This window comes from Saccopteryx leptura, chromosome 13 (assembly GCF_036850995.1).
Source record: "Saccopteryx leptura isolate mSacLep1 chromosome 13, mSacLep1_pri_phased_curated, whole genome shotgun sequence".
NCBI classification, from domain to species: Eukaryota; Metazoa; Chordata; class Mammalia; order Chiroptera; family Emballonuridae; genus Saccopteryx; species Saccopteryx leptura.
The window spans coordinates 54183751-54210699 of record NC_089515.1 but is presented as its reverse complement, the minus strand read 5'-3'; the positions used below and the strand labels follow the sequence as shown (position 1 = coordinate 54210699).

At 53.7% G+C, this 26949-nt stretch overlaps 1 protein-coding gene across 1 annotated transcript; it reads left to right on the top strand.

The window, feature by feature from the left end:
• Positions 1–3735: 3735 nt before the first annotated feature.
• Positions 3736–8963, top strand: SELENOS (selenoprotein S). Its single transcript, XM_066354898.1, has 6 exons — positions 3736–3879; positions 4522–4656; positions 6792–6898; positions 8272–8361; positions 8471–8543; positions 8771–8963. Exons 1-6 carry the CDS (start codon positions 3801–3803, stop codon positions 8848–8850), a joined length of 564 nt encoding a protein of 187 aa, XP_066210995.1. The 5' UTR covers positions 3736–3800; the 3' UTR covers positions 8851–8963.
• The last annotated feature ends 17986 nt before the right edge of the window (positions 8964–26949 follow it).

The following is a 26949-nucleotide window of genomic DNA, read 5'->3' as shown; positions in this document are numbered from 1 at the left end:
CTATTAAAATTAATTTTAAAATATTAGAGGTGTTTGGGGTCTTTATGTAGAAGGTGAGTAATGTTTTGGTGACCAGAAATATGCCGTCAGAACTTAACCCTTGTGTATATCAGCCCACGGTAAAATTAGTTTCATCATAATGTTTCACTTAAAGTCTCTGTTTCCCACAACCTGTACCTTCCTTCATTCCTGCCCTGCACTGTGAGCTCTGAAATGTTCAAAATGTTCACTGCCACATCCCTGAAGCTCTGACGTTTCCCTGGATGACACCTGCTGTCGAGGCAGGGAACTGCCTGTTAGAAACTTCCTAGCTAACCCAAGCCACTTTAACTACTAAGCTACTGTATAAAACCTCCCCCCAGGGATTGATTTTTACTAGTCATTTTCAACCTTTTTCTCATGGCACACCTAAACTAATTAAAATTCTGCAGCACACCAAAAAAATCTTTTTGCTGATCCAACCTGACAAAAATAGGTATAATTTTGGTTGAGTAGTAATAATTACCCTTTTTGCTCCAAAATGACTTAAGAAAAAACACAAAAACCGGCCTGACCTGTGGTGGCGCAGTGGATAAAGCGCTGACCTAGAATGCTGAGGTCGCCGGTTCAAAACCCTGGGCTTGCCAGGTCAAGGCACATACAAGAAGCAACTACTACACGTTAATGCTTCCAATTCCTCTCCCCCCTTTCTCGCTCTCTAAAATCAATAAATAAAATCTTTAAAAAAAAAAAAAAGATGCAATCCTATTATATGACCTCTATATTTCCAGTGTAAGATAGGACATTCACACGGGATGGCTATTGTGCTTGCTGTTGTAATTGTTTATACATATTTGGCAATCCAAGGAAAAAGAGGCCAGTGCCCTGACTAAATAGTGCAGGGGTTGGGAACCTATGGTTTGAGAGCCAGATGTGGCTCTTTTGATGGCTGCATCTGGCTTGCAGACAAATATTTAATAAAAATAATAATGTTAAAAATATAAAACATTCTCATGTATTACAATCCATTCATTTCCTACCACTCATGTTCATGGTTGCGGGTGGCTAGAGCCAATCACATCTGTCCTCTGGGACAACGCCTAATTTTTATTGGATAACGTGTAACGTACACGGGTCGTTGTGAGGTCAGGAAGTAAACTTCTCTCCTTTTAATCAAGTAGTCAGCTAGCTAATTGCAGAAACCCTTTCGACGAAGAAGCTCAAGCTGGTGACCTCGGAGTCTTGAACCTGGGTCGTCCACATCCCAGTCCGTCGCTCTATCCACTGCGCCACCTCCTGGCCAGGCACGTTACTGCTTTCTGAACACCCTGCTGGGAAGGTCCTGTGCGCTGTTCCCGGACCTGCCCACTTGCGGAACTTCGAGGCTAACCAGAGATGGACGCCACGGGCAGTCGGTGTTCAAGCTTCCAGTTGGGCGTTTATCTTTCCCACGCTGCTCGTAGACGTTGCCCTGGTGCCCTCACAATGTTGTCACCTGCTCCTTGTTTTTCACACTAAAATTCAATCAAGTAAATATGATCTAATTGTCTTTATTAAGTGAGCCATGACTTGGGCAGTATCCTATCTGATAACTAGAAGGGCACTCCGAAGGGTTGGGAAAAAGAAGGAAGGTTTAAGGGAGCCAATATAAAACAAAGGCTGAGGCCTTGGCCTGGAAGTGGGTTCAATCCCATTCAGGGCACAGACAAGAATCAACCAATGAGTGCATCAATAAATGAGTGAAATAACAAATTGATGCTTTTCTCTCAAAACTCAAGCAATCAAGTTTTTTGTTTTTTGTTGTTTTTTTTAATAAAAAAAAGTGCCTGACCTGTGGTGGCACAATGGATAAAGAGTAAACCTGGAACACTAAGGCCTCCAGTTCGAAACCCTGGGCTTGTGTGCTCATGTGAGACGTGATGCTTCCTGCTCCTCCTCCCCTTTCTCTCTTTCTGTTTCCAAACAATAAATAAAATCTTTTAAAAAAATTATTTATTTTTTACAGAGGCAGAGAGTGAGTCAGAGAGAGGGATAGACAGGGACAGACAGGAACAGAGGGAGATGAGAAGCATCAATCATTAGTTTTTCGTTGTGACACCTTAGTTGTTCATTGATTGCTTTCTCATATATGCCTTGTCCGTGGGCCTTCAGCAGACCGAGTAACCCCTTGCTGGATCCAGCGACCTTGGGTTCAAGCTGGTAGGCTTTTGCACAAACCAGATGAGCCCGCGCTCAAGCTGGCGACCTTGGGCTCTCGAACCTGGGTCCTCCGCATCCCAATCCGACACTCTATCCACTGCGCCACCGCCTGGTCAGGCACAAATTTGTTTTTAAAAAAATTAATAAAAAAACCCTGGCCAGATAGCTCAGTTGGTTAGAGCATGGTCCTGAAGCACAGAGGTTGCCAGTTTGATCACTGGTCAGGGCTCATGCAGGAACAGATGGATGTTCCTGCTTCTCTCTCCCTCCCTTCCTCTCTCTAAAAAGCAATAAAACATAAACCAAAGAATCTGTTGTAAAAAAAAAAAAGGCAGGAGTGGAGGGGGAGAGGGACCATTTGAGATTTGGCTCCCCAGTATATGTTGTCAGTTTGGCTCGAATAAATTCTTATAAAATTTAAAAAAAGGGGGATTCTTTTTAGATGGGGGCGTCTTTGGGGAAAGGGAATGACTAATGTTTTTCACCATTCGGATTGCCACTTCTTTCTATGGTGAGGACACAGAGGGATGGTGACTGTTACTGAAACAGTAATTAGGTCAGGTAATAAAACTAGGTTTGGTATCACGGGGTGGGTGAGGGCTATGGTTTTCCGCTTTAAAAATTATATTTCTAATTGTCAATGAGCTTTTGAGACTGCTAGGTACGGCTCACTTCAAAATATTCTTAAAAGCGCCTGACCAGGCAGTGGCACAGTGGATAGTGTCGGACTGGGATGCGGAAAGACCCAGGTTCGAGACCCTGAGGTCGCCAGCTTGAGCGCGTGCTCATCTGGCTTAAGCAAAAACCTCACCAGCTTGGACCCAAGGTCGCTGGCTCGAGCAAGGGGTTACTCGGTCTGCTGAAGGCCCATGGTCAAGGCACATATGAGAAAGCAATCAATGAACAACTAAGGTGTCGCCACGAAAAACTGATGATTGATGCTTCTCATTTCTCTCCGTTCCGTCTGTCTGTCCCTAGCTCTCCCTCTCTTTGACTCTCTCTCTCTCTGTCCCTGTTAAAAAAAAAAAAAAAAAAAAAAATCTTAAAAGCAAAACAAAAAAATTACTCAAACTTTAGACCTAGAGGTTTTGATTCCGGAGGAGAGGAAAAATGAGAGTTAGCGGGACTTTCTCAGCCTAAAAGGCAACACCTGGAGCAGAAGCAGATTACTCCGTCAAGAGCGCAAGCAGTTACCTAACTGTGGATTAGCTCAGTTATTTAGAGCACCAGTCTGCAAACGCTCAGGTTGCCAGTTCGAGCCTTGCTCAGAGCACAGAGAAGACTCAGGCACTGATTGCATAAATATGTGCTACAAGGCCATGTTTCTCCTATTAATACCAATCAAGAAGAATCCTTTTTAAATAGTAAACAGTAATAAGGACAGTCCCGTGACCATCTCTGGCCAATCGCGAGTCGCCAAAATGTCTTCAGGGCTATCCAATGCCTAGCCAGCTTCGGACCTCTGCCCGCCCCTCTGCCCCGCCAATCTCACAGCTCTGCGCCGTGACTGGACACACCACTAAAACCACGCCCCCGGCACGTATACGTAGGGGCGGGCCGGAAGCCGAAGGCCGGAACTGACGCGGCGGGGCCTCCACTAGTCCTGGGGAGCTCCGTCGGCCATGGAGCGGGACCCGGAGCCGCCCCTGTCCACGCGTCCCGCTCTGGAGAGCGAGGGGCTACGCTTCCTGCACGTCACCGGTGAGTCGCCGCGGGGCAGCGGGGTGGCAGCGGGGTGGCAGTGAGGTAGCGGCGCCGCCATCTTCGGCGCGTCGTTCTCCGCTGTGCGGCCGGCCGGGCCGGCCTGGGCTCAGGCCCCTTCCTGCTAAACACACGGTCGGGTTGCGGTGGCCGGGCTCCGCTGAGCCCGCGCGTTTGTCTCCCGTCCTCGCTTCTCGCCCCTGCCCTGCTCATCCGCACCTTTCGTTCCTCCTTGGAATGAGTGTGTCGGGCTGACATGGGTTAATCAGGGGAGATCGGTGTCACCGGTGCAGTCTGCCCAGTAGTCTCCCTCCCTCCAGCACCGTCTCTGCTTTTCTTCTCCCTCCTGCACCTCGCCCGCCGGTACCACCTGCGCCGCCCCAGGCTCCCCGCATTCCCCGGAGCTGTGCGCTGCCCCGGTCCTCCCGCGCCGCCCCAGGCTCCCCGCTTTCCCCGGGGCTGTGCGCTGCCCCGGTCCTCCCGCGCCGCCCCAGGCTCCCCGCTTTCCCCGGGGCCGTGCGCCGCCCCAGGCTCCCCGCATTCCCCGGAGCTGTGCGCTGTTCTTCCTTCTTTTCAATTCTCTGCTCCCAGGGGTGGGCCTGCTTTCGGCAGGGTTCTGGCTAACGGCGCTCTTCCTTGCAGTGGGCTCCCTGCTGGCCGCCTACGGCTGGCACATCGTCTTCAGCTGCGTTCTGCTGTACCTGGTCCTGTTGAAGCTCTCCCCACACCTGCGGACCCTGCGGCGGAGGCGCTTGGACCCGGCGGCGGCCGCCCCGGGTTAGTACCTGACCACGGAGCCGGGGTGTCATTGCGAGTCAGACCCATTCTATGCCTGACAACTGGTGAATGTGTGCCACTGATTTTTTTTATGTTTATTTTATTGATTTTAGAAAGAGAGGAAGGGAGAGAGAGAGAGGAACGTCCTGTATGCTTCCCAGCGATAACCAATTAAGCTATCTAGCTTGAGGCACCCTTGATTTTCTTTTCTCGGGTTTTTCATGGAGGTGGGAAATGCTGCCTGGTGAGGGGTATTGGGTCTTCATTCATAGCTTGTGGAAGGGGCTTGTTCATTGCCGGGATGGATGAGATTGAAAACTTCACTCGTGGGGTCTGCTGACTGACTCCGAGCTGTTTCATTCTTCATGTTCACTATAATTTAATTACAACTTGCTCATTAGACCTGATTTCAAAATTTAGGTTTGTTTTAAAAAAATCATTCCCTCCAAAGTGGTTGCCTTTTCAGTGGTTAGAAGCTACATGTCTAAGGACCATACCCCAAAGAAACATTAAGTGCTTTGAGAATAGCCTAATTAAGCACAAGTTGTTCTTCACCTGCGTTACCATGGTTACTGAGGTTGGGGAGGAAAGCAGAGTCCTGAAAGGGGTCATTCGCTCCAACATGCCTCTCCTTTCCCATGAAACCCTGTGGTTCTGCCATTCCCAGTCTTTTTATATATATATTTCAGTGAGAGGAGAGGAGGCAAAGACAGGCTCCTGCATGTGCGCCAAGCAGGTGGCAAGCCCACTAGGGGGCGATGTTCTGCCCATCTGGAGCATTGCTCTGTTGCTCAGCAACTGAGGTTTTCTTAGCATCTGAAGCACAGGCCATGGAGCCATCCTAAGTGCCTGGGGCCAAGTCGCTCCAATTGAGCCACTGCTATAGGAAAAGAGAGAAAGGTAAAGAAGCAAGAGGGGGAGGGAGTGGAGAAGCAGATGGGCACTTCTGTGTGCCCTGACTGGGAACTGAACCTGGGACATCCATATGCCAGGTAGCTCCTGTACCACTGAGCCAGCTGGCCAGGGCCAAGGTCTAGGTTTTAAGTGATGTATTTCAAGTGTCTTTTTTTAAAAAGATTTTATCTTAGGCCTGACCTGTGGTGGCACAGTGGATAGAGCGTCGACCTGGAAATGCTGAGGTCGCCGGTCAAGGCACATATGGGAGTTGATGCTTCCTGCTCCTCCCCCCCTTCTCTCTCTCTTCTCTAAAAAATGAATAAAATAAAATAAAATAAAAATTAAAAAAGATTTTATCTTAGAGTGGATAGAGAAAGAGAAGGGGGAGGAGTAGGAGGCATCAACTCCCATGTGTGCCTTGACCAGCAAGCCCAGGGTTTTGAACTGGTGAGCTCAGCATTCCAGGTCGACGCTGTATCCACCACAGGTCAGGCTCCCAGTCTTTTTGATTGTTAGCCACATGCCCAAGAGCAAATTACAAAGTACAGTTGTAATAACCTGAGATGCAGGGTTTCAGGAACAGCACCCGCCATCTCTGTCCACAAGTGTGGTGATGGGATGGGCACATCAAAGAGGGTTGCTTTAAGGAAGCACTGCAGAAAGTCACTGTGTGTGTATGGTGTTTGGAGTGCAGTGTTAAAAAGGTAGTTAAAAAACTGCACTTCGTGGTTTCATTCTAAAAATGACCCAACAGAAATTCACACTTCTAGTAAAAGCAGTATAGTATGGTGTTGGGTCTGAACAGATGAGCAGATCGCTTCAGAGTAGACAATAACAGGTAAGTTGGGTGTTTTCTATGAGTGCTGGGGCAGAAGGATTACTCCTTCCATGAAAAAGCTAAAGTGAGGCTAGTGACCAGAAAACTTGTTTCCTTGGCTGTGTTCTAGAATGCTGGTCGACCCAAAGACTGGGTGTTTGGAGATGTCCAGGCCATGGCATGAAATCTTGGTGTGCCCAGCAGAACACAGAACTAGAGTTTTGCACTTCTAACAGTGACATCGGTTTTTAACCTGGGCTAAGAACTATGGCTGTGGAGTGGTCTCCTACACCCCTAAGGAGCCAAAAATATGTAAATGTGTGTTCATCAGCTGATGTCTGTACTTTTTATATTAAATTTATAATGGATTCTTTCCTGTCTAGACAAGTTGGTTCAGCTTAATTTTTTTGTTTCATTGTAGAACCTGATGCTGTTGTGAAACGACAAGAGGCTTTAGCAGCTGCTCGTTTGAAAATGCAAGAAGAGTTAAATGCACAGGTTGAGAGGCATAAGGAAAAACTGAGACAGGTATGATTTAGTTTACATACAATGCTTTAGAGCAGGGGTCTCAAAACTCGCGGTCGTGCGGCCCGCCCACCAATCAAACTTCGTGGATTAATCTGCGGGCCGCGAGTTTGAGACCCCTGCTTTAGAGGCTTATTGGGAATAACTAGCTTTTTGGCATTTTTATTTTTCAGTTGGTTAGAATTGATCACCTTTGTGTGTGTGAGAGAGAGAGAGATGAGAAACGTCAAGGCTCCTTAGTTCATTGCTTTCTGTTTTTGGGTGTACAGGGGCCCAATGTATAACTGAAATACCTACACCTCCTAGTCTTGATGCAACCTGGGTGGATAGCAGGGGTGTATTGAGATGAAGAGAGGAGAGAGAGGGGGAGAGAGAGACAGGGGGGAGGAGCTGGAAGCATCAATCAGGCAAGCTCAGCATTTCCAGGTCGACGCTTTATATCCACTGCGCCACCACAGGTCAGGCAAGGGTTCTAGATGATAAATCAGCTGGGCCATCTGGTCAACCCCTTCGCCTTTTAGGGAAAGGTCTTCAGAATCTGAGGATAAAACGGGAAATTTTCTAGAACCACCGATTTTTTTGCATTTTTCTAAAGCTGGAAACACGGAGAGACACAGACTCCCGCATACGCCCGACCGGGATCCACCCGGCACGCCCACTTGCGACCAGAGGCACAGAGCCCGGGCCAACTTTGCTCCAATGGAGCCTGGCTGCGGGAGGGGTTATTAGAGAGAGAGAGAGGAAGGAGGGGGGGGTGGAGAAGCAAGAAGCGCTCTGAGCGCTTCTCCTATGTGCCCTGGCCGGGAATCGAACCCGGGTCCTCCGCGTGGTAGAGCGTCAGCTAGCCCTGAGCCCACCGGCCAGGGCCCTTTTTTTTTTTCCCTAAGCTGGTAAAAAACAGGGAGGCAGCCACCATCTTTGCTCCAATAGCCTCGGAGTCGAACCTGGGCCTCCCTGCATACAGGCGAACGGCTATTCTGTCTTTGAGAGCATCCTCCCCTTCCCAAATCGTTAATTTAAAAAACCTGCATCTGGGTAAATATCTGACTAGAAAAAGCCTGGCAGTCATATGAAATAAACACTGCTACACACATAAATTGTAATTAATAAAATGATTTGTGGTAAAGCTGTCTGCCAATTCAAACTGAATTACCGAGGGCAGGCGGCGAGCACAACCCCCCCCCCCGAGCACACCCCCCAGCCCCCCCCCCCTTTGCTTCAAAGTAGGAAACCACTGGCGGTACACGCCACCGCAAGCTAAGCTCCAATAGTGACATGTTAAAATCCCATAATGCAAACCGATATATATAAGCTATCAAGCAAAGACACTAAGCCGCATATATAATATAAACATGTCCCTTCCTTCTCAATTAAAGCTCCAAGAAGAGAAAAGGAGACAGAAGATTGAGATGTGGGACAGCATGCAAGAAGGAAGAAGTTACAAAGGAAATGCGAAGAAACCTCAGGTGAGTTCTGACTGGGCTAAATTTTAAGTCGATGTGTCCGTCCTACTACAGAAGGTCTATGTCAGGGTCTTCCCCCCCTAACTGCCTGCACCACTCTGTACACAAACAGGAAGAAAACAGCCCAGAGCCCTCTACTTCAAGCTTCATGAAACGAAAAGGCAAGAAGCCTTTGAGAGGAGGTGGTAAGTAACCCAACACCTCACACAGCAATTCTCCCTGCTTGGCTTTGTAGATGGAACACTCAAGGTTGTGTAGGTGTTCACAAATGAACCAGGGAAAGCCAATGGAAGAAAAGCATGGTCACGTTAAGCAGCCTCCTGGAGAATGTTTAGGTGGGGGAAAGCCTGCATTTTCTGGCCTATTTTGATAAATAGGTGAAGACGACTAAAAAAACACTTTCTCTTTCCAGGTTACAACCCTTTGTCTGGAGAGGGAGGTGGAGCCTGCTCGTGGAGACCTGGCCGGAGAGGCCCGTCGTCCGGTGGATGAGGTTAAAGTAGACCTTGCAGTGCTGTCATTTTGACATTTGCAAGGTGAACCTTTTTGTAAACCCCTTCAATTGCCTTACAACACTTTTCACAGTGACTGAAAAAGCCCAGGGGTTAGGGGTTATATTTGTCTTTAGCAATCTTTTATAACGGGAAAAGCACCTATGGACATTACAACGTTGCATCTACTACCACATTAAGGCAAAAAATTTTAGGACAGTCTCTGTGACAGGTGGTGTTCAATGATGTCTTCCTTGTAAATGGTGAGCACACACCAACAAGGATTACTGAAGCTGACAGTTGAATGGAATTTATAAAATGCATATCCTTCAAGATTTTGCAGCACCCTTTATTTAAAAAAAAAGCCTCTCTCCTTCAAACAAGTCTCCTTTACTTTACACAACCCATCAGGGCATGAACACCTATCAAGCCCTCCTTTGTTCATGGCACAGAGAACTTAAGAGCCATTATATAATAAAAACCAGGGTGTTTTTTTAACCCATGAGCTACAGAGTAGAACTTAGAAAGCCCTATGTATGTGACAAGGCAGCAGCAGTTAAGAGAAAGGCCATAAAAGGCCATAAATCCTATTTCAGAGTGAGCAGCTCTTGGACTTGAAAAGCAACTGGGGGAAACATATCACATCCACAGCTGTAGAGGGTGGATGAGCCCTCTCTTATGGCTGGAAGGGAGCAAGCACGCACCTGGAATAATGGTTCACTCCCACAAAGCCCACCCCACCCCTTCCAGGACAGGAGAGGCACCAGAAGCCCAATAGGCCAGGCTAAGCTACATATCACTTGTCACAAAGCAGTTGCAAGGGGCCAGATGAGTGACTGAAGGACACCCAGACTCCCAAACTTCATTACCTCACCAAATTGCGCTCTCATCTGGCTCCAAGTCCTAGGACAATGGGCCCAAAGGTGCACACCACACATGCCTATTCAACACCCAGGGTGGGACAGTTACTTACCTGTAAAGACCTCAAAAATCTCAGGGATGCTCCCGCAGCAAGGATGTCCAAAGCATATGATGTCACACGGACAGCACAGAACTGCGTGTTATTGGCTGTAGTGGGATGAAACCCACCAGTGAGGCTAGAGAGCTGTGACCACACCCCAGGGCAGACTCACCTGGACCCAGCCGTAGAACAACCACCACACAGAAAATAGGGTTTCAAACATCCATGTGAGAAAGGGGAGCAGCAACAGTTGGGGTTTGGGGCTATAGGCGTGTTCTAGCTCGAACATCCGTTACCCACCTGGCCCATCCAGCATGCACCATTCCTACAAAACACAAGCATGAGCCACACTATCATGGGTGTGTTGGCTTCTGTGCCGTGCCCCATCTGGGATTATATAGGTAAAGCCACAGAACTGCCTCTCTTGTTTCAGCAGTGGGCTTGAAGCTCTGGAAGGAGCACATGGGCTGGAACATGTTTCAGTCACACACTAGGGCCCCCCCCCCGTTGCCAAACTTACCACACTTGGCAAAGAATTCTGCCACCTACCAACCCTGCTATGCAATGCACTCCCAGCAGCCGACCAAGTCATGCTTGTGCAGGAACTTTTGCCCTGTACCACACCTTGACCCCAAAGGTAAAGAGGAACCCCTGGTTATTTGTTTTTCTGAAGCTGGAAACGGGGAGGTAAGTCAGACTCCCGCATGCGCCCAACCGGGATCCACCCGGCACGCCCACCAGGGGGTGGATGATGCTCTGCCCACCCGGGGCGTTGCTCTGTTGCGACCAGAACCACTCTAGCACCTGAGGCAAAGGCCATCCCCAGCACCCGGGCCATCTTTGCTCCAATGGAACCTTGCCTGTGGGAGGGGAAGAGAGACAGTGGAGAAGCAGATGGGCACTTCTCCTGTGTGCCCTGGCTGGAAATCAAACCCGGGACTTCCACACGCCCGGCCGACGCTCTAAACCACTGAATCCAACCGGCCAGGCCCCCCCAGGTTTTTTTGGATTTTTCTGAAGCTGCAAAAACAAGGGAGAGACAGACTCCCGCATGCGCCCGACCGGGATCCACCCCGGCACGCCCATCACAGTGAGGCTCTGCCGCGACCAGAGCCACTCTAGCACCTGGGGCAGAGGCCAAGGAGCCATTCCCCAGCGCCTTGGTCATGTTTGCTCCAATGGAGCCTTGGCTGCGGGAGGGGAAGAGACAGGAAGGAGGGAGGGTGGAGAACCCGGGTCCCCCCCGCACGCCAGGTCGACACTCTACACCATTGAGCCAACCGGCCAGGGCCCCCCCAGTTAAATTCTCAAACTCCATTTCCCCTTGCACATCCTTTTCAGGGTCAAACCCCACCAGATCACATGGCCCCCCAGAGGGCCCAACACATTTTGGGGGCTGGAGGGGATAAGGCTCCATGGCAGAGCGCACCCACCACGGCAGCAATGGGCATGTAATTGGAGCCGCCTTCAGTTGACTTGAGAAAAAACTTCTGAAATCCTTCCCTCTCAATTCATGCATTCCCTGGGTTGATTCTTCCACAGTACTGGTGAGCAGGATCAAACCCATAAAAAATCCAACATATTGGGACCACGCTCCAATCACTGGAGGCAGGGGGGGCTCCAGTTTATCATAGCATCTCTTGCACTCACTGGAGAGGCCCATAGATGGATGCAGTGCAGGTGGGTTGCTGGGACCCCTAAGTTTCCACCAGAGCAGGAAAGTTGATACTTGAAGCTTCATGGACCAGCAGTAGGAAGATGGCCTCCTGTAACTGCCCCAAAGTTGGCAGTCTCATACGGAAGAGGAAGCTGCTCCTCTTGGAGGAGAGGCCCTGTGCTTGGCCACACCTCCCCATAAACCTTTAGAGGGGCGGCCTCTACCACAATGGACTGGGCTCAGGAAAATTTCCCGGCTTGAAAGCACGGACCACAGCAGACCTCACCCCAGCTGCCCAGTCTTTTCCAGGCCACAAGCCCTGAACTTCAAAACTTCCCAGCAGACACTGGATAGCGAGACCAGTTTGCACTCCCATGGTGGCTCTGCTACTGTGGCCCAAGCAGCCCAGGGCCCGTGTTCCTGCCCTCAGCTTGAGCCGATTTCTTACTAAGCGTACAAAGGAGGGTTGGGCGCCCATACTACATGGCAATATTCTCTCCTCACAAAGCGTGAGTTCCAGCTACGGCGGTTTCATAAACTCACCCAGATAGCCTGGCTGCTTAGAAACCTCAGCCTTTCACCACTCAGGACACAAAGCTCCTCGGTTTCGGGAGAAGAAAATGACGGCACTTGTCTGCGGGACCGAGCCACAGGTCATGAGAGCATCCTGGAGCCGCTGCCTGCTCACCAATCCTCCCATACAATTTCAGTACCACTGCCACAGACCTCCTGGGTCTATGGTGGCAGAACGAATGGGAGCGATCTCAACCCCTAGGACAAAGGGTCACTTCTCACAGAGGACACTCCCTGGCGAATGAGCACCGAGTGGGGCCATGAGATCCCACTAGATATGCTTCGCCTCCTTTAACAGCCCAGTCCTGCGAGCCAATCGTGTGGTCCCCCATGAGGGACCAATAACCCCAACATCAGGTGGTGGCAAGGAACAACCTAAGGCCGCTGCTGAATTGGTGTGTTCAAACCACGCAGCACAGGGCGAGCAGACGGACCGTGGAGAAGACGCCAGCCTCGGCCACCGACATCAGGCTCAACCCGGTACATGGAGAGGACGGGTGACAGGCCGAGCCAATAGAGCGCGTCTGGTTCCTCGTGTGTGCAGGTTGGGGCCTAGATCTGGCGAGCACAGGAGGGCCACAGTCATGGATGAGGAATGCTCTGAGGGGAGAGCCGTGTGAGAGCAACCGAGAGGGCTGTCAAAGTCTCGCTGCCCCAAAAACTCACAAATCCCGCCCCAAAGAGATGCCTGACAGCAGCACCAAGTCCTCCGACCTGGGCTCACCTGCCACAGTGACTGGACTGGGTGCGCCCTGCTCAAATTCTACAGAAAGGCTTGCTACCTAACACCTCACACACTGGGGGGGACCGCGTCCTCCCACCCTGGTTTCAGGTACGGCCCCATGGAGTTTGTACCCCCCACCACCAAAGCACCTAGTGAGAGCCCGGGAAATTTGAAAACGGCCATCTTTAGACTGCATGACATGTGCATGGAAAGCTACGCTTGTGTCAGCACTCTCCACTGGCTTCCCATCCCAGAACATACTGGGGTGGGGCGGGCAGGCATCGAACAACGGACAAGTCTTGCCCCGTTTTCCTACAGTGGATTCAGTGGCGGATGCTGATGCCCTTTCTGTAAGGCCCCCCCCCCCGCTTTCGCCGGGGGTTCGGGAAGTAATGCTCACGACCCTGAAAGGGATTCTCCGAGCAAATAGACACACTGCAGCAGATCTGATCACGACCGAAGCAACCCTCCCCCCCCAGGACTCCCCCTTTCATGCACTACACAGGCACCGCCCCATCTCTTACCTATATTGCTACCTCGTGATCTCCAGGGTGTGGACTCTTGTCCAAATCCCGAGTGGAGACGCCTCTGGTGAACGTACCCGACTGCGGGAGCACGGCCCCTACACCTGCACGCTCCACGGGAGGCACAGGCTGATCCCACACATCTCAGGCCAGTCCCAGAAGTACGGTGAGAAAACCCAACCTGACTGCTGGACCCACGCATGCCCGTGGCCTAGCCCGCCACTCAACACCTGCTCCCCTCACCCCCGCAAGACCCGTACTGGCCCCACTACTACTCCAGAGTGGTCCAAACCAGTGTCTGACCATCAAAAAACCCTCCCTCTTCCCGTTTACCTCCTGTGGGTCCTGGTGAACCAGTGAGTGCTATATATTTAACCCTTCCGGGCGGCCCCACACTTGGCCAGGAATTGTGGCAAGAGTCACACCCTAATGACCTTGCAGGTACAATCTCCGTGGAAGAGCTGTGCTGACCACCCCCCCCAGGTGTGATTGGGACGACCCTCATATAGCACGGCTGGCACCATGGAGCTCTCCTCCGCCAAACTGCAGGCACCTCGCTCTCATCCCCCCCCCTTACCTGCCCTGTGTTTCCATGTACCAAGTCGAGAGAATCTTCCCCACAAGCAAACTACACCCACAGGTTTTTGTGGCCTCCTACACATGGGCTCCATTGCAACTCCTGGGGCCGGCCCCCCGCCTCAGAACAAACCCGGGAATAACAAATCCCAGGCTAGGCACCCAACGCATGCCGGAAGCCAAATCCGATTATATTGCTTACGCTTACCCAACATGATCAGCGCCCTTTCCGGAGTAGGCTGGCGTCCGGGAGCCAGGCACCCTTTCCCGTGGGCTCTCGTCTTACTGGTCCGGTTGGCCCACCATTGGACTGGAAATGTGTGAAAAGCACAGCCTTAAAAAAAGGCAATGCTCCCAACATAAATGCATCACCCATGGCCGGGTATGACCGAAAGGAAACCCTAACAACTCCCCAAAGCCCCTGGAACTCTCCCCCGGGCATTGCACGCACACACCCATCTCTCCCTCACCTATTACCGTCCGCATCTCTGGGCTTAGAAACTTTGGAGGTGCTTTCCCACGAAGGGGCCTTACCAGGAACCGTGGCCTCCTGTCCTTGTAACCGATCTGGGCTGGCCCCAACTTCAGGAACAAGTCTTGGTATAATCAGATTTGAAAGGCCAGTTATGCACGCGTGCCCGCAGGCAATGCAGTCACACTCTGAGTGTCTCCCCACATCCACCCGCAGTGTCCTCTGGAAAAGGTCGGTGATGGTACTGGCGCTCCAGTTCCCTGCGGAGCTCTGGTTGGCTCTCCGCGGGCGGAGGGGCACTGGCAGGAACTAATCTTCTGACCTGGGCTGCCCCACGCGGTTCAGGAGTTGTAAAAACCATCCCTATAATCCTGCAACTGCAAGTACAACCACCAAGAGCAGGTGCGGTGCCGACAGCGTGCTGTGACCGGCCCCGTGGAACTCTTCCTCGCGCTTTGGAATCACCGCCAACACATACACATTGCTTTAACACCTGTTTCTGCCTCAGGGTAACGAACAGGGAAAATTCTAGAGGCGTTTCCCATAAACGGGACTTCACCGCGCTTGCAGCTTCCTAACACACAGGCTCCCACAGCACCTCCTGGACCAGCCCCACACCTTGGAAGCAAGCTCTGGAGACCAACCTGATGACCAGCACCTACGCATGCCCGAGACCGAGCCCTTCTCCCTATGCTTCGCCGCACGATCCGCATCGACTCCATTTCCGGAGCGGGCCGAGGTCTGGGCGCCAGGTACCCCCCCCCGCTCCCCGCAGAGCCCTGATTGGCTCCCGCAGGAGCTAGTCCACTGGCTTGCACCCGGGTGGACCAATATTAGGCTGGGAAGAGCGTCGACAGGCACACCATACACTCGATACAATCCTCCCAAAATAATGTGTGCGCCAAAGACACTCGGGAGTAAGAGAGAGGACCCTTAACAGCTCCCACGACCCCATGGAACGCTCCCTCGCGCTCTGAGGCCACACTCTACCCTTTCCGTACCCTTCGGGGGCACGGAGGCACCTCTGATGAATATTGCCTCACCGGCGGCCGTCGCCTACCGGGGGACTCCAACGTGCAGCGCCAGGCTGCTACCCACACACACCTAAGACAGCGGGCTCAGAAATTAACCTATCTTGGGTACCGGGAACCACGCATCGCACGACCCCAACATGCCGCGCGCGCCTTCTACCTACACCTTTCTGCAAGACCCACGGTGGCTCCACCCCCCCTTGGGGAATGGGCCAGGCCATCTTCTGAGCACGCGAGCTTCCCGCTAACCCGTGGGGCATGTAACCTCGGTAAGTGCTGGTTACCCCCCCTTCAGCGCGGCCCTGGTTTAGCACTGAGGCCTTGCAGAACTTCCCTCTCAGGCATGGTGGCCACCATATCGTACCTATTTTTCCTGTTGCCGTCTCCTCTGGACTTGGGAACTCTTTTGTAAGCTAAGCGCTCCCCCGCAAAGGATCTTTTACCAGTGGACCACATTTCCTCCTACCCGTAATTCCCTTCCACAACCTAAGCCAGTCCCCCACACTTTGGGAGCAAGCCTCGGTATAAATCTGAACTCAAAAGACCAATACACACTCGCATCCGCGGGCAAACCAGTCGCACCCTCCGCTGCATACATTTCCCCCACACAGCAACCACTCCTGTGGAACGGTTCAATGTCCGGGCAAGAGCTGGTCCTTCTTATCCCACCTGCCCCCAACACACCTGAGTTGGGAGTTGCGGCGAAAATCACAGCTCGTGACCCTGCAAAAGTAAGCAATCTCTCCAAGGGCAGAATCAACGCTGATAGCGCCGCCGGTCCCCGGGAACCCTCCCCCCCTCCGACCCTGGAAGCACCCCCCCCCGTCCCTTCCCCCCTTATCTATTACTTATCCTAAGTGTCTCCATGTACTCGGCAAAAAGCTCCAGAAGCGCTTCTTTGAACGGATCTTCGGCACGGATTGCGGCTTCTTAACGTGGGTCTCTACCCACCATCCTGGGCTCACGTCCTGGACTGGCTTCCCTCCACCTCGGGAACAGCCCAAAAAAGTCCAGTGCGGTAACCAGCACCGACGCGTGTGCGCGAGCGAGGCAGCGCACCCTTCACACGTCTTTAACCGCATTCCCGCATCGCCCGCGCTGGCCCCATCTCCGGTGGAAAGCGGCGTCTGACCACGCAAGTGCCACCTCGCGCTCCCCGCGGAGCACCGTGGGCTCCCGCTGGCGGAGGAGCACTACCGGACACTCGTCTACCGGTCCGGGCAGCCCCACGCGGGGAGGCCAGAAGTTCTGTTGGCCCGTGACCCTTACACAAGGACGACCTCCTGGGAAAGAAAAGCGCCGGACTAGGATCGGAACAAGCCCGATATCGCCGCGGGCGCCCTGGAACTCTGCTCGGGGCACTTGAGTTACATCTCAAATCTTAGTTCACTTTCTCACGAAGCGATATACCTTCTGCGTATAAGCAGAACATTTCCCACCCCGGGAAAGAACCCGGCGGGAGAATCCCACGCGTGTGTCCGTGGCCGAATCCGTTTTACTCTCCTCCTGTTCCGGCCCCCACCTCCGTGTGTCCGGGAGCCGTGGAGCACCCATCGGCTCCTGCGGGTGGGGAAGCACCGGCGGCTGGTGGTCTCCCTGCCCGAAGGGCGCGCCCAGATCTTGCCCTGATGCGGCTGAAAAAGAAGAAACCTAAATAACTGCAGCTACAAATTCTCGCGAGCAAATGAAACTCCGATAGCCGAGCATGACCTGAAAGAACCTGATAGCACCTCCACCCTCCTGGAACTCTCCTTCGGGCAGAGCGATCAGTTTTGATCCCTTGCCGAGTGCTCCGGAGGTCCGGAGAAAGGAAAATTAAAAAGCGGCCACCAGGTGGCGCCCGAGAGCCGGCGCAAACGTCAGCAGCGACAGATGGCACTGCCCAACCTCATCGCGTTCACCTCGGAGCGCGTCTTTTGCCCGGCCCGGAGCGGGTGCAAGGCGGTCGACGTGGACGTGAAAACGCCCGGAGACACGGGCACGAGCTTCCCAGAGCTGCACGGACTGCTCCCGGAGGTCTTAGCTGCAGCCAGGTGTGTACGGCAGGACGGAAACCCTCCAAGTCCTCAGGGGTCAGCAACGGACAAGTCCGTGTCATTCTAGAATTCATAACAGACCCTAACAGTTTTCTCCCCCCCCCCGGGTTTTTTGTTTGTTTTGTTTTTGCATTTCAGAAGATAACAGCCGGCTTCCCTGCTGCGCTCCAACCGGATCGGACTGGTCCCAGGGACTTTGCAAGTGCAGGAAGCATGCAAAAGAACCAACCACTAATCGGGCCAGGTGGTCAGGTGTGCTCAGACCCTGTCCCTGAGGAAAGTATTCCTGGCCAGGGCACACAGGGGAAGCGCCCATCTGCTTCTCCACCCCTCCCCCTCTCCTTCCTCTCTGTCTCTCTCTTCCCCTCCCGCAGCCAAGGCTCCATTGGAGCAAAGTTGGCCCGGGCGCTGGGGATTGGGGATGGCTCTGTGGCCTCTGCCTCAGGCGCTAGAATGGCTCTGGTTGCAACAGAGCGACACCCCAGATGGGTGGACCATCGCCCCCTGGTGGGCGTGCCGGGTGGATCCCGGTCAGGTGCATGCGGGAGTCTGTCTGACTGCCTCCCCGTTTCCAACTTCAGAAAAATACAAAAAGAACAGAAAAGAAAAGAAAACATTGGAATCTCTAACTTCTGCCCTGAGGTCCTCTGACTCTCCAGTGTGAGCCCTACAGCTATGATCCTGGGAAGATCCCAGGGGACAAAAACTTCCCCAACTGGCCTGGATGACCAATTACAACCCATTTACTCTGGCTGGTATTTTTCTTTAAAAACATATATGTATATATATTTTAAAAATTGATTTTAGTGAGAGAGCTAGAGAAATGCCGATTGGTTGTTCCACTTATTTATGCATTCATCACTTGAGTCTTGTGGGTGCCCTGACTGGGGATCAAATCCGCAATCTTGGCAAATCTGGGCAATGCTCTCTAACCAACTGAGCTACCTATGCAGGGTGATAGTTTTTATCTGATGGGGACATTGACTCATTGCCCATGTGAGAGTAGGGATCTGAGGCTCGCAGATCTATTTAGGTGTCAAAATCACCTGGGGTGCTTGTGAAACCTAGAGACTCCAGCCCCACCTCCTCTTGTTTCTCATTCAGTTTCGAGATTCAGGGAGTCGATTCTAGCTGATCCTTTTCAGTTCAGGTCCTCTTTTTTTTTTTTTTTTTTTACAGAGACAGAGAGAGAGTCGTCAGAGAGAGGGATAGATAGGGACAGACAGACAGGAATGGAAAGAGATGAGAAGCATCAATCATTAGTTTTTCATTGCGCATTGCACCTTAGTTGTTCATTGATTGCTTTCTCATACGTGCCTTGACCGCGGGCCTTCAGCAGACTGAGTAACCACTTGCTGGAGCCAGAGACCTTGGGTTCAAGCTGGTGGGCTTTTTTTTTTTTTTTTTTTTTCTCAAACCAGATGAGCCCGCGCTCAAGCTGGCGAGCTCGGGGTCTTGAACCTGGGTACTCTGCATCCCAGTCCAACGCTCTGCGCCACTGCCTGGTCAGGCCAGTTCAGGTCCTCTTATCTAACAAGTGTCACTAACCAGTGAGCCCAAAAAATCCAGGACCACGATGTCATCTTGGGAAATGCTTGTCAAAACAATAAGGAGAAATAAATTACTGTTAACCAGAAAACATCTGATCATGACTTACTTTGGGCAGAAGAAAAACTGCTGCTTAACAGGAATAACCACAAGAGAGCGCCATCGTTGCAAAGTTCTAGCACCTGAGTGCGTTCTGTTGAATACAATCGTTTAAGAAAATGTTGAAAAGGGTTCTTTGTTTTTTATATGTTTAAAGTTTTTTGTTTGTTTTTTTAAGCGCATGACCCTAGCCAGATAGCTCAGTCGGTCCTCACACACAGGTTGCCAGTTCAATTCCTGGTCAGGGCACATACAGAAACAGATGAATGTTTCTCTTTCTCTCTCTTTCCTTTCTCCTCTGTCTCAAATCAACACAAATGTTTTAAAAATACAAAGCACTAAAGCCTTACGACCATGGAAGCTCCGAGAATTAAGTGCACAGAGGAGTAAGTATGAAACAAATGGAGAACTTGGTTCTGAAAAGCACAGGCATTCAGATGGCTTGAGAAGGCTCACATCAAATCCATGTCAAGCAGTTGTACCAAATAAACTGTTCGTTTGACTCCATGGGCTCGGTGATCAAGACTTTGCTCATTCGTTTAGGACTTTAACTTGCGGGAAATTGGTACCTTTTTTTTTGGTGGGTTAGAGAATAAGATCACATAATAAGAATAATCAGGTGGGTATTTTAAGTTATCCATTGGGAAACTTTGCTCACATCTTTCCTTTGTATTTTTTAAAACTTGTATTTATTGACTTTAGTGAGAAAGGGAGAGAGAGACACACACACACATAGCAACATCTATCTGTGGCCATATGTGCCCTGACCGAGGATCAAACCAGCAACCTCTGTGCTTCAAGATGATGCTCTATCCAACCAAGGTATTTGGCCAGGGCTCACATTTTTCCTTTCAGTCAACCCCCCAACGTTTCACTTTTATTGCTTGTACATCCTTGCAGTGTTTTTGTTACAAAAACACTAATGAAATTCTTACTCTTGTGGCTTCCTGCTCTGCACCGTGCAGTACCCTGTCTACCCCACAGACTGGAGGAAAACTTCTCAGAGGCAGGATTGCTGGGTCAGTGGTAAATGCACTTGCAATGTGCAATTTTGACAAAACTGCCTTACAAGTGGGTTGTAGGACTTTGTTCTCCTCCCAGCGAGGACTGGCGGGGGGGGGGGGGAGCATGAAATGGCAACAGTAGCAAGGGGTGTGTGTGATGGTATCGTGGTTGCCTTTCTTCCTTCTTGTGAAATTTGCCGCAGCAACGACACTGCGGCAACAATGAGCCATGTTTGAGTCACTTACTGTCACTGGGGCTTGCTTTGTGCAATGCTTTGAAGTGGCTGAGTTGCTTTTAGGGGAAGTCAGACTCGAGGCACTGGTTGCCATGGTCCAAGAAAATAGTATTGACAGTAACCAGGGACCTGGTTGCTTCATAAAATAGTGGGAAAGTTGGAAACCGCAGTGATAAGATACCAGCATCCATGAAGGCTGGCAGTCTTCACCTTCCTTCCTTCCTTTCTTTCTTTCCCTTCCTTCCTTCTTTCCCTTCCCTTCCCTCTCCTTCCTTCCCTCCTTCTTTCCTTCCTTCCTTCTCCCTCCCTCCTTCCCTTCTTCCTTCTCCCTCCCTCCTTCCCTCCCTCCCTCCCTCCCTCCCTCCTTCCTTCCTTCCTTCTTCTCTCTTTCTCTTTCCTTCCTCCTGCCTCCCTCTCTCCCTCCCCTCCTTCCTTTCTTTTTTATTTTATTTTATTTTTATTTTTTGTATTTTTCTGAAGTTGGAAACGGGGAGGCAGTCAGACAGACTCCCGCATGCGCCCAACAGGGATCCACCTGGCATGCCCACCAGGGGCGATGCTCTGCCCATCTGGGGCGTCGCTCTGTTGCAACCAGAGCCATTCTAGCACCTGAGGCAGAGGCCACAGAGCCATCCTCAGTGCCCAGGCCAACTTTGCTCCAATGGAGCCTTGGCTGCGGGAGGGGAAGAGAGAGACAGAGAGGAAGGAGAGGGGGAGGGGTGGAGAAGCAGATGGGTGCTTCTCCTGTGTGTCTTGGCTGGGAATCGAACCCAGGACTCCTGCACGCCAGGCCGACGCTCTACCACTGAGCCAACAGGCCAGGGCCTAACCTCTTTCCATTCTAACCAGAACTTTCAAGATTCCTCTCAAAAAATAATGCACATCACTAACATCTTGAAAAGCCAGGCTCTGGCATTCAAGGGCATTATCTCTACCAAGTGGTACCCAGGGAGCGCCCCTCTGCATTCCCCCATGCACAGTTCATGAAGCGGCCTTTCAGCCCACCTGGACTGCAAGGAGCCAGGAGCCGGCATCTCCTCAGCCAGGTGCAGGCAGGGCTGACACACAGCAGGCTGTGCAGCCTGGGCTGGCCGGGTGCTGTGGCCCCAGGGATGCGTCTTCTGTGGCTGGCCATCTCTGGCCCTGGCTGAGATCTCTGAACGACAGCCAGGGCTGGCAGAACAGCCTGGGAGCATCTGGAGCAGCGAGGGGGGCTCCTGGCTCCAGGGCAGCTGCTCAGAGGCCCCAAAATGCTTCCCTAGGGGCTGCGTAGGGTGGCAGGCCCTGGATGCTGGAGGAGGGGTCTGTGACAAAAGCCGGCTGACTGCAGGCCTTTTCTGACCTTGGGGCTGCACCTGGCCATTTGCTGGGTCCTGACCACAGAGGACAGAGTCACCTGAAACCCTTTCCCTGCAGCCTAGAATTCCAGCTCAACAATGTGTCCTGCCTCCCCCAGGGACTCTCCCTGGGCATGCCCCCTGCCTCTGACTTCCACACATTTAGTAACCCTTTGTGCCTACCTGCTCCCTTCCAGAACCTTCCAATCCAGCTCAATCACCCCCCACCCCCCATCATGACCTCCCCCTAGCCCATCTCCGCTATCCTTGAGGGGGAAAGTCCCTGCTCCCTCCGCCTCACTCATGACATTTACGTTTATCGGGGGGCCACCAGACACCCTAACTTGGCCGAGATCACCCTGATCTCACAAACTCTATCCCAGTGTGCCCCACGGATCACCAGAATGTTCTAGAAATTGCCCAGCTCTGCTGAATCATGTCCGTCACAGTCAGAATGGAAACGCGCCGGCAGCAAAAGAGGCAGTGGGGAGATCGTGTTGGTCACTCGGGACAGAGCGGCTTCCCGGTGAGGGCACCAGGGCTGGTCCCCCTGCAGGGGCCGACCTAGCTGGTGGCACCCGGGCCCTGGGGCCCGAGGAGCAGTGACTTCCACCTGGGCTGCCCGCGTAAGGCCTGGGGGGCTCTAGGAACCCCTGGCAGCCCAGCCAAACCCCAGTCGGTAGGTTCATGTCTCTGGGACCCAAGACCAGGCACGGGCTCCCCGGGGGACACTTAGGGACACTGCAAGAGCTCTCGGGTAGGGGAGGCCACCCATGAAGACGGGTCACTCAGAGGTAGAGTGAGTGAGACCTCCCCCTCGCTCCCTCCACGGCTTTGTGAACCTCTTTCCCTGGTTCTAAACTAGAGAAAAGTCCCAGCACCTCCTGCAATGGGCCTGCTGAGCCCTGTGCCCCGCTCCCCATGCTTTGAGTCCGGGTGCACAAGGCCCCACCATCGCAGAGATGACCTGCCACCCGCTGGCAACCTCCGCCGTGGACGCCGTGATCGGAGGAATGGCGGCTTGTCCGCACGGCAGGGTGCGGGCTCAGGGTGCCCCCGTGTGGCGGTTCCGCGCACGTCCCCGCCGTGGACGCCGTGATTGGAGGAATGGCGGCTTGTCCGCACGGCAGGGTGCGGGCGCAGGGTGCCCCCGTGTGGCGGTTCCGCGCACGTCCCCGCCGTGGACGCCGTGATTGGAGGAATGGCGGCTTGTCCGCACGGCAGGGTGCGGGCGCAGGGTGCCCCCGTATGGCGGTTCCGCGCACATCCTCGCCTGCGCAGAGGGGTCCCGCCGGCGGATGACTCAACCCGGAGCGAGCCGGCCCGTTACCAGGTTACCAGCTCCGTGGCTACGGACAGCCAAGCCCGGACCCCAGGGCTCACCCTCCCTCTGGCAGCCACAGGAAGTGCCCTTTCTGAAAAGCCCCGGCCCTGGTGGGGCCACCGTCAGCACGCTAGACCCCATGGGGTCCCCACCTTGGGGCCATGATGGTGAGGGCCAACCTGCTGAGCTGCAGCTCAGGGGATGCTGACCCTTAAGGTTTCCTCCGGGACGCTGGGAGCCAGCCCCCACAACGAGGTGCTCTGAGCTGGAGTGCCCCCCGCCCCCGGGTCAGAACCAGAGTCACAGCCCGGAGTCCCTGTCGCTCCGCTCCTACTCTTAGTGACAGGGACAATTTGGGGACCAGCCGGTGCTAGACAGGGGGTCCCAGGGGCTCTCTAGCCCGCGCAAGGCTGGCGTGACCAGGATGTGAGTCCCCCGGCCCCAGGCTCAGCTCCCATCAGAGAGGAACTCCGCATTCCGCGGGCACAGGCTGGTCATCCTGCTCAAGGCTGCACAGCACCCCTGGCTCTGCGCCTCTCACCTCCACAGGGGTGCCCCCGTGTGGCGGTTCCGCGCACGTCCTCGCCTGCGCAGAGGGGTCCCCGGGGCCCCCCGGGGCCAGCACCTCTGAGGCCGGTGACCCAAGGCCACCTGGGTCAGCCCTTTACAGCCTTCACTGAAAAAACGTTCTTCCCTGGCCTGACCTGTGGTGGCGCAGTGGATAAAGCGTCGACCTGGAAATGCTGAGGTCGCCAGTTCGAAACCCTGGGCTTGCCTGGTCAAGGCACATATGGGAGTTGATGCTTCCAGCTCCTCCCCCCTTCTCTCTCTCTGTCTCTCCTCTCTCTCTCTCTCCTCTCTAAAATGAATGAATAAAAAATAAATAAAAGAAAAAAAAAGAAAAGAAAAAACGTTCTTCCCTTAAGTGACATCAGACCTGGACACTTGTTCACCCAGTGGAACCTGCCCAAGGGCAAGCCAGCATGGGCGTGGGGCCCCGGAGTATGCCCACGCTACATGCTGAGACCCTCAGCACAGGCTCTGGGGGACAGAACGAGAGCCTCTGACTTAGTCCCACGAGTGAGGAGACCCAGGCCTCCTGGCGGAGAGAGGCAGCAGGGGCTGGCCCCCTCCCGTACAGCCTTCCAGCCTCAGCCCACCCTGGAAACCCGCTCTCGCTGGCTCCCGCAGCCCACGGGCCGCGCGCCGGCTGCCCTGGCCGGAACCCCCGCACGCCCCAGGGTTCTGCTCCGACAGCCAGTGATGCACGGCCTACTCTGCGTCAGGGCCAATCCGTTCCCCCGTCGGAGCCGACTTTGACTGAACTTGTGGAAAACAAAGACACCCTTTGTGCATGGCTTTTGGGAAGGCAGATGGAGGTGGGGTGGGGCTGGGGGCGGGAAAGAATTGCATTAATAATACGAGAGGGAGCAACCCCAATTATGTTTGGTCACTTCTCTGATGCATATGAAATAAAAAACCACTTTATGTCGAAAGCCGGTAGCGGAGCCAAGTTTCTCTGGCTTGGATGTGGAGGCCGGGGGCCCAGGGCTGGGCTGGGGGGCCTGTCACTGGGCCATCAGGGGCTGCCGGGCCATCTGGAGCCCACTGGCTGGTCTGGCCCCGTTCTGCCCAGACGCAGCGACGTAAGACATGGCCCTGCGCGTTATTTTTCCAGCTGCAGGATGTCCAGCTTGTGCCGGAAGATAGTCATCCTTTCACCACTCAGGAGCCAGGGAGAGATGGGCTTCTCCTCTCCTCCTCCCCCTGCTGTTCTCAAGGGTGTCTCTCCAAGTTTCTCTTCCCTCTCTTCCTGCCAACCAGGCAGGGGCAGAATCAGAGGGGCCGGCCGGCCCCAGGGCCCCTGAGGGAGCTGGGAACCACGCTCCGCTGGGGACTGCAGCTGTCTCGCTGCTCCTGCCCTCCCACCCCCAGCCACCCCGGGAGCAGCGGCTGCTGGCTCCTCCCTTGCGGTTTCTTCACACATTCCCGTATTCAGTCAGCTGCTTGGACCGTGCCCATGCCCTCTTCTTCTCTTTCCAGGCACACATTGCCTCCCCTGGGAAGCCCTCCCTGACTCAGCTTGCTCCCCCAACACTCAGCACAGGGCCCCCTCAGTCAACTGAGGCCCCCAACCGAGGACACAAGGCATCCTTTTCCCCGTCCCAGGCCCCCGGTGGGCCGGGACCCACGAGTGAGTGAATGAACAAGCAGGTCCCGCCTGCCTTACTCCATAACGGTACTCACAGTGGTCCAGACTCTCTCAGCTGAACAGTGCCTTCTGCAAGAAGAAGGCAGGTGGGTGGGAAGGGAGGGGACTTCTAGGTTCATGTAATGAGATGTCTGAGAACAGGTACCGTCCAATCCAGGGTCTCGCTCCTCCTCTTTCCAGCTGGGCCTTATTGCAGGCATGGCTCAGCCCTCATGCGGCGGGGCTGGAAATGTCCATCTCGCCAGCTTGGCAGGCCTGTGGGAGGACGGCCCCTCTGTTCTCGTGGCTTGGCAAGGTCTCTGCCCGGCCCAGGGAGTCCGAAGGCTGGCTCTCTCCCGGGACGGTGAGTGCTCTGGCAACTCTCGCGAGGCCGGGAGCCAAAGGGGCAGGCTCGGGCGGTGCAGGAGTTCACTGTGCCACCCAGGGCGGCTCAGGGCATAAAAAGTCTAACACAGTCGACGGCCACCCCGTCCTAAACGCACCCAATCCCATCAGATCTTGAAAACATCTAGTATAATATGCCGCATGTCATCTATTTATTTATTTATTTATATTTTCCCGAAGCCAGAAACGGGGAGGCAGTCAGACAGACTCCCGCATGCGCCCGACTGGGATCCACCTGCATGCCCACCAGGGGGCGATGCTCTGCTCATCCGGGGCGTTGCTCTGTTGCAACCAGAGCCATTCTAGCACCTGAGGCAGAGGCCACAGAGCCATCCTCAGTGCCCGGGTCAACTTTACTCCAGTGGAGCCTTGGCTGCAGGAGGGGAAGAGAGAGAGACAGAGAGGAAGGAGAGGGGGAGGGGTGGAGAAGCAGATGGGCACTTCTCCTGTGTGCCCTGGCCGGGAATCGAACCCGGGACTCCTGCACGCCAGGCCGACACTCCACCACTGAGCCAACCGGCCAGGGCCCGCATGTCCTTTATTAATAATGTGCCCAACATCTCCTTTCAAAAAAGACCGGGGCACACGTCACGGTGGGTTCGCTCCAGAGCTTCCTCAGGGGACCCACAGAGAACTGAGGCTGAGATGAGGGGAGCGACCCGCTGAGGGCCCCCGGCCAGCAAGATGTCCTGACAGAGCTGCCCGAACACAGACTCGCCTCCTGAAGGCAGAGTAGCCTGGCTTCCTGCTGTCCCAGGTAAAACCACGACCGAAGGAAAGGAGAGTCGCTGCTGAGGCCCCGTCTGTTCAAGACCCTCATGTCACTCCCGCTCGGCCCCACCAGGGTCACGTGGCTTCTGTCTCCTGGTGCTGCTGGTCCTGGTGCCCCAGGCGCTTGGACGGAAGTGCGTGGCTATTATTGTTGCTGTTGTTTCACTTACTAATAAAATTCTATCCATGCCGACACATACCTACTATGGGTGGGTGCATGGACGTGAATGGCATAGACGTGTGAGAAGTCAGCTAGGATCTATCGCAGAAGATAGAGCCACGTGGCTTCGTGGAACCCACACATGGACCCATCTCACAGATTAGGAAACTGAGAGCCCCAGAGAGGCCAATTTGAAAACCCAGGGACTATCAACCAGTATGTGGGGAGGCTCTGAATGGGAGGCCCAAGGGACGAGGGGCCTCACACTTCCTGGTGGCCCCCTTCAGTCTGAGAGGAGGCGGGACTGGGTAACCAAGAACAGAGGCAGGGCCAGCTGGTTCACCACTGGGTAGGGGGCGGAGCTGCCAGTCAGCCACAGGAGGCGGGGTTAACGCTCCTGACCTGTCAGTCATTCTCAGGTCCAGGTAGGGAGCTGTTTTCGGTCTGGTCAAGACATTTCTTGAGGCTTGG

Excerpts from the sequence above, each read along its gene's own strand:
- SELENOS (XM_066354898.1), top strand. The coding sequence starts at position 3,801 with ATGGAGCGGGACCCGGAGCCGCCCCTGTCCACGCGTCCCGCTCTGGAG. Across the intron at positions 6,899-8,271 it reads ATAAGGAAAAACTGAGACAG|CTCCAAGAAGAGAAAAGGAG; the intron begins GTATGATTTAGT and ends TCTCAATTAAAG. Across the intron at positions 8,544-8,770 it reads GAAGCCTTTGAGAGGAGGTG|GTTACAACCCTTTGTCTGGA; the intron begins GTAAGTAACCCA and ends TTCTCTTTCCAG.